The sequence below is a fragment of the Grammomys surdaster genome, unplaced genomic scaffold, assembly GCF_004785775.1.
Source record: "Grammomys surdaster isolate TR1022 unplaced genomic scaffold, NIH_TR_1.0 62, whole genome shotgun sequence".
NCBI lineage: Eukaryota > Metazoa > Chordata > Mammalia > Rodentia > Muridae > Grammomys > Grammomys surdaster.
This window is the reverse complement of record NW_021604564.1, coordinates 20,691,535-20,698,792: the sequence shown is the minus strand read 5'-3', so window position 1 is coordinate 20,698,792 and position 7,258 is coordinate 20,691,535. Positions and strand designations below refer to the sequence as shown.

General features: G+C 37.0%; 1 protein-coding gene across 1 annotated transcript in view; it reads left to right on the top strand.

Moving 5' to 3' along the window:
• Nucleotides 1-7,177, top strand: part of Bbs7 (Bardet-Biedl syndrome 7) — a 37,385-nt gene extending 30,208 nt beyond the window's left edge. Inside the window, exons 15-20 of the mRNA XM_028764524.1 lie at nt 1,378-1,542; nt 3,858-3,967; nt 4,065-4,168; nt 4,300-4,423; nt 6,104-6,249; nt 6,780-7,177. Of these exons, the coding sequence (XP_028620357.1) occupies nt 1,378-1,542; nt 3,858-3,967; nt 4,065-4,168; nt 4,300-4,423; nt 6,104-6,237 (637 nt within the window). The 3' untranslated portion in view covers nt 6,238-6,249; nt 6,780-7,177. The remainder of the gene's footprint in view (nt 1-1,377; nt 1,543-3,857; nt 3,968-4,064; nt 4,169-4,299; nt 4,424-6,103; nt 6,250-6,779) is intronic.
• The last annotated feature ends 81 nt before the right edge of the window (nt 7,178-7,258 follow it).

Below are 7,258 nucleotides of genomic sequence, written 5' to 3'. Positions count from 1 at the left end.
CTCTCTCTCTCTCTCTCTCTCTCTCTCTCTCTCTCTCTCTCTCTCTCTCGCGCGCGCGCGCTTGTGTGTGTGTGTGTGTGTGTGTGTGTGTATTAGGAAGCTTCTACAGTAGTAGGTTCCATGTGGCTTCTTCAAAAGGCCCTCAGCGTTACCTATCCCCTCCACATCCCCTGCCTTCCCATCCTCCCCCACCCCATTTCACCTTCCTGCTCTAATCCCCCTTTATCCCTGGATAACACTGGATTTGATTTCCTCTTCCTTTGAAGAGCCCCTCCTCCTCCATGATTTCTTACTAGCCACCTAACCTCACTGAGCACCAAAAAGAAACATATATATCGAAAGCATCAAAGCGAGCAAACATCCACATGTGAGAGAGAAGGTTGTATTTGTCTTTCTGGATCTGGGTATCTCACTCAGGATGGTTGTTTCCTGGCTCCATCCATTTACCTGCAAATTTCACAATTACATTTTTCTTAACAGCTAAATAATTTTACATTGTATATCTGGTAGTTATGTCATCATTTAAAAGTTAAAAATTATTTTAATTTAAATGTTTAATAATTAGCTCTGACTTTAATATTTCTAATAGATACAAGGTACTTTGTCTTATTTTGGAAGCTGCATTGAGTTAGACTTCACTGTCACCTATTGCCATACTGAGATTACTGGAATAGCAAGTTTCCTTAAGTGCCTATCGAGAGCAAATAGTATTTAGCATTTAGATGGCACAGTGGTTCCCTATGAACAGTCTGCATGTGCTAACCTCAAATCAGATTCCCTTCTGTTGCAAGTAATAGTGGTAGGGCCATCAACTATAATTCCTGATATTTCTAATGGAAGCTTCTTAATGCTGGTAGTTTTTTGGGACAACATGGGAGTAAACAAAAGAAGAAGGAAAGAGATACACAGTAATTTAATACTTTGTGACATGTGTTTTGCCAGGTGCTTATATACTTTTTATTATTTAAAAATATTTTATTAGGCTGGTCAGTAGTGGCGCACGCCTTTAATTCCAGCACTTGGGAGGCAGAGGCAGGCGGATTTCTGAGTTCGAGGCCAACCTGGTTTACAGAGTGAGTTCCAGGACAGCCAGGGCTACACAGAGAAAACCTGTCTCAAAAAAACAAAAACCAAAACAACAACAATAATAACAACTTTTTAAAAGTACTTATTTAAAGCTGAGAGTGGTAGCTCATACCTGTAACTATCTAGCACTTGAGAGACTCATGCAAGAAGACTGACACGGAGAGCCCTGTATAAAAGTTAAAAAATTAATAGGACAAAATGTTTAGCTGTATTTGAAATTCTGCTTATAAACGTGTATGTATAGTTTTTCCCTGATCTACACAAATGTATGCCTCTACTGTTAAACTGCAGGCCCATGAACACACTGACTCTAATAGGCCAGTTCAGCTTTGCTGAAGTTCACTCCTGGGTAGTGTTCTGCCTGCCTGAAGTTCCTGAAAAGCCTCCAGCAGGGGAATGTGCAACATTTTACTTTCAGAATACCTTTCTGGATACACAACTTGAGTGTGTATACAGGTAAATCAGATTAATTGTTAAATCGTCGTCATATAAAACACCTATTTTTAATTTGTTTTAAGTCAGGAATAATTTCAGAATAATGTAACTGAAAATCTATAATGTTCAACAGAAGCTAGTAAATAGAATTAATGAGTGTAAAAATGTTATTAGTAAAGATGAATATATAAAGATTAATATTTTTCCAATAATGTCTATATAAAACCTGTGGCAATATTTGAATTACAAATATAATGCAGTCTTTAGATGGAATGTTCTAAAGATGTCTGTTAAACCAATGAGATCTGTGATGCCATTTAAGATATCTCTATTTTTTTGCCCCGATGGTCTGTCAATCAGTAAGAATGGGGTGTTGAAGTTTCCTGTTATTCTTGTATGGAGGCTAACCTGTGACTTTACCTCTATTAATATTTGTTTTATGCGATACAGTGGACCCATGTTCAGTTCATGTATGTTGAAAATTATATTGTCCTCTTGACAGATTGTTCCTTTCATCAATATGAAGTTAGGCATTTTATCTTCTCTGACTAGCTTTGGTTTAAAGTCTATTTTGTCAGATTTCAGAACAATGACATCTGCTTATTACCTCATTTGCTTGGACACATTTATCCTTTCATTTAACCCATAGTAGCCTCTGTCTCTGATGGTGACATGACACATGGGCTTTAGAGACAACAGGTAGATAGTTCCTAAATTTCAGTCCTCTCTGTTAAGTCTCTGACTTGTGACTGGGAAATTGAGACCATTAATATTCAGATTCATAACTGAAAGCTGTATATGATTGTCTGTCCTTTTGCTGATTTTGTAGTATTTTAGTGTTTTCCTTTTCTCTTCTGGTTAAATGTTATTACTCAAAACTGGCTTATCCTTCCTCTGGGCCCCCATGTGTGTGTTGTCTTATTGTTCAGTTGGAGAATCCAGTCAAGTACCTTCTGAGAGTCATGAATTGTTTTTATTATGAAAAACAATTCTTGCCCCTTCAATTATGACTGATGGCTTTGCTGGGAGCTGTAGTCTGGGTTAGCATTTATTCTTTTCAAAACTTGAAAAACTGTAGGTTTTCTAGCTTTTTAAGGTTTCAGCCTGCCTTTATATGTGATTTGATGATTCTCTCTTGCTTCTCTCAATGAATTCTCTTTGTTCTAAATATTTAGTGGTTTAACTCTACTGACAAGGAGCTCTTTTCTGGCCCTGTCTGTTTGGCATTCTGACTGTCTCTGTATCTGCATAGCCATTTCCTTGACTGACTTAGGGAACTTTTCTGCTATGATGTTGTTGAGACTGTTTTCTATAGCTTTGAAAAATAGTTAATTCTCATTAACTCATAGATTTTAAATTTTCACCGTGTCCCAAATATCTGAAAATGCAGCTTGAACACTATTAATTTACCCTTGTCCTTGGTGGGACGTCCTAACCCCTGAGGTCACACGTGTGCTCCATGGGACGTCCTAACCCCTGAGATTACACGTGTGCTCCTTCTTTTTTTTGTTTGTTTGTTTGTTTTTCGAGACAGGGTTTCTCTGTGTAGCCCTGGCTGTCCTGGAACTCACTCTGTAGACCAGGCTGGCCTCGAACTCAGAAATCCGCCTGCCTCTGCCTCCCAAGTGCTGGGATTAAAGGCGTGCGCCACCACCGCCCGGCCTAGTGTGCTCCTTCTTTCTAGCGTGAGAAGTAGGGATCCTAAAGAAAACTAAGGTCCTGAGATCACAAGCTGTGACAGTCGATGCTGTTCCTGAAAAATATCACATGTCTCTCAGGTTAGATACCAGGTTTATTTTAAGAATAAAAATACAGTAATACAGGTTTTTTTTTGTGATTATATTAAAGAAAAGCATATGTGTGTCGGTGTGTAAATAAGCAATTCCAAATACAATTTATATATGAGGTTTGCTATTGACAATATTAATATTCATGAAATATTTTAAATGAAGTACTTAAAATTTTTCATCTTGCCGGGTAGTGGTGGCGCACGCCTTTAATCCCAGCACTTGGGAGGCAGAGGCAGGTGGATTTCTGAGTTCGAGGCCAGCCTGGTCTATACAGAGTGAGTTCCAGGACAGCCAGGGATACACAGAGAAACCCTGTCTCAAAAAAAAATTTTTTTTCATCTTAAGATGTATGTGTGTCATAGGATATTTAGTTTTGAGTTCAGAAGCTGACTTGGTATGGCAAAGGTCAGAATACATATTTATGCTTTACCTTAGTGATATATTCAGATCATGTAAAATTAAATGAAATCTAAACACTAGCTAAAAATATGTATTTATGGTCACTTGCTCCTACAACTTTTCTTTAAAAATATATTGATTTTATAGAAAAGGAGATGGAGTGTTTAAATCTGACAACATTTCTACAATATCCATCCTAAAAGATGTGCTTTCTAAAGAAGCTACAAAAAGGAAAATTAATCTCAACATATCATATGGTAAAAAAAGGAAAATTGTTCATTCCAATTTTTTACAGTTATAATAACAATGTTTTTCATGAAAATGACTTAACTGTGCCTGACCAACTTCTTCTAGAGATAAATGAAGTATCAGTCAAGCATACTTTAAAGCTAATTCACCCGAAGCTGGAATATCAGTTGCTTTTGGCTAAGAAAGTACAGTTAATTGATGCCTTGAAGGTAAGGGTGTGTGTCAGTGGGATCATGAACACAACTGTTAGCTCTGGGCTTTCTAAGTTATAAACACATTGTTACACTAAATAAAATCTGACCTTTAAGGTGCTTCTATTTCTTTTTCTATTTTACATAAGGAATTGCAGGTTCATGAGGGAAACACAAACTTTCTGATTCCAGAGTATCGCTGTATTCTAGAAGAGGCAGATCATCTACAAGAGGAATACAAAAAGCAACCTGCACATCTTGAAAGACTCTATGGTGAGTGGACCTTTCTGGAAAAACCTGCTGTGCTTCTTTTCAGCAGTTCTTTGGGGTTTTTTTGTTTGTTTGTCTGATTATTTATTTTCTTGTGAAAGGAACTAGACAGAGATCACAGCAGCCATGAACCAGTGGCAACCAGTTTATTGTACAAAATATTTATGTATTTTTCCAATGTGTCCTTGCATCTTAACCTTTTTTACTTTAAAATGCAAATAAATGTGAAAGTGGAATTATACCATGAACATATATGTGTATAGTGAAGAGGTGTTGCAACCCACACAGCCTAGGCATCCACACTGTTTCTCACTGTTTCAGGTTCTGTTGCTATTATAAAAATTCAGCATTTAATCTATTTAGGCAAAAATCACACTGTTTCAGTTTCTGTTGCTATTATAAAAATTCAGCATTTAATCTATTTAGGCAAAAATTAGTAGGGATATTTATGTGATGTTTAAGTTTACAGCCAAAACTTGTTTTGCTTTGGTGATAAGTTGGGTATGTTACAGACTGTACTGAAAGAAGGTGAAAAGACCAAGGGAAGAGAAGGCAGAGATGGAGGAAGGGGGTAGTAAGAGAAGACTTTGACTGCAGTCTTTCTCTAAGATCTCTTGTGTGCAGCACACTGTACCATCTTTCTTGAGATATTTAACTGTTGTAACAGCTCTGCAAGGTAAATGATTGTATCTTCATTTTCAATAATCTTTAGTTAAAACATGAGAGTAAAGCTTGCTCGTTATTGGCAAAGCTTTCATTAGGCCCTTCTCTCCTTGAAATGTAGGCCTACTGCCTACATTGGTATCATCAGCCCACAATGATCCACTAACTTGCCTACATAATTTATTTTGCACCGAAGACTTTCTCACAAATGAACAGTACTGATATCTTAGTGTTCACTATATGGCAAGCACAGGGTCTCTTTTACAACATCCTTACATGATGGTGGTGCAGATCCACCATCTCTCATCTGTGATTCCAGAATCCAGAAAGTGACTTTGAAAACCAAAGTTTTACTTTTGTAAATCATTTAACAGTAAAATCTGTCTTAATCTGATTGACTTCATGATAAAGCCTGATTTAAACTGACACAAGGCTTTTTCTAATCTTTTTTTTTTATTCCATTTAGTGCAAATATTCACCTGTATACTTTATGGTAAAAGTGTTGCCAATTTTTAGCAGGCATGCACTCAGTCCCACTGGACCAATACCATCCATGGTATATTCTTTTTCTCCTTTTTTCTCTTCCTAAAATATACTTTTCTCAAAGCTCTTGTATAAGTAAGTGACAACTTGAGTTGTCCCTGTTTTCCATCTAGAAAACTCAAAGATGAAGTAATTTTCCCAGACCTCTGCACTCAGTAAGCCCATAGGTGGAGTGTTTCAATTCAGACACCGCTTCCTGATGGAACAGCAATTGCTGTGATGCAGTGTGCGTCAACAGAAATTCAAAATGGCTGGCAGTGGCTCGTGTGAATCAGCAGTTACAGCCCATTGTTAGGAGGATGATCAAATATTTATGTCTTGAAAGTTGCTTCAAACCTTCCCCACATACCCATCTGTTTTTAAAAGCATCAACCTTTTCTAGGCTTGTATATGTTGAATAATGGAATTTCAGTTGATGATAGAATGCCACACGCATTTTTAAAAGAACTAACCAATGACAAATATTTTTCTTTCTAGGTATGATTACTGATCTTTTCATAGATAAATTCAAGTTCAAAGGCACTAATGTAAAAACCAAAGTACCTGTACTCCTGGAGATTCTCGATAGCTATGACCAGAACACACTGATTTCTTTCTTTGATGCAGCATGAAAGATAAACAAGGTAGGCCCAACAGTGCAGTCTGCTTAATTAAACACAAAACGAACAAACAAACAAAACAGGTAAAGGAGAACAACACTCTTACTACATACAATATCCATGATATTATACCTGTAAGTGGTGCTCCTACTTACTGGAATTGTCCAACAATGAAGATACTTTTCTTTTTAAAACATGAGTGGAGAAGGGTGTGATGACTAGTGCCTCAATTCTTAGCCCTCAGAAGTCTAAGAGGGGACCAAGTCAGCCTTGGCTACAGAAGACGACCCTGTCTCAAAAGTCCAAATAAAACCAACATAAGTAGAATGATTATAAGAGTTATTAACAACATTTTGGCAAGTGATATTTTAATTTCTAAGTTGAAAACTGGAAAATTTTATATATATTTCATAGTGTATTTTACCTTTATCTTTACATTACTTGATCTTCCTGACTGTTCTGCAAACTCATGACTAAGAGACCACACTAGTATTTTATGGGGCTGGGGCTCTGTGTTATCAAAAAGTAGAAATAACCTACCATGTTTTTCCTAGGATTTGGAATGGATGGAATGGATTCCCATTTTCTTTTCCTTGGTGACATGCTCCTCCTGCAGGCTGAAATACTTGGCTGAGCACTGTAGACTGTGGCCTGATCAGACCTGAGGAACCTCACTCAGATGGATGTCCTCTGTGTAACGAGAAAAGTGACAGCTTCTAAGATCTCCCCTACTAGTATCCACAAAACTCCTTTTCATTGTATACATGAAGGGAAAAGGAAGACATTTTAGTCATTTATTTCAGGGGAATATTGCATTGAAAGTTTTAAAATACTGTAAAAATAAGAGAAAATAAGCTGTCTTTTGTTTCAAAGGGTAGTTATGAAAACAACAATTACATTTTATTATATTTTGTGTTTGATTCGTAAATATTAAATGTGAACATTTAAGGCACATATGGTTGTGTTGTTGTTTATATTTAGGTTTCCTCTCTCTCTCTCTCTCTCTCTCTCTCTCTCTCTCTCTCTCTCTCTC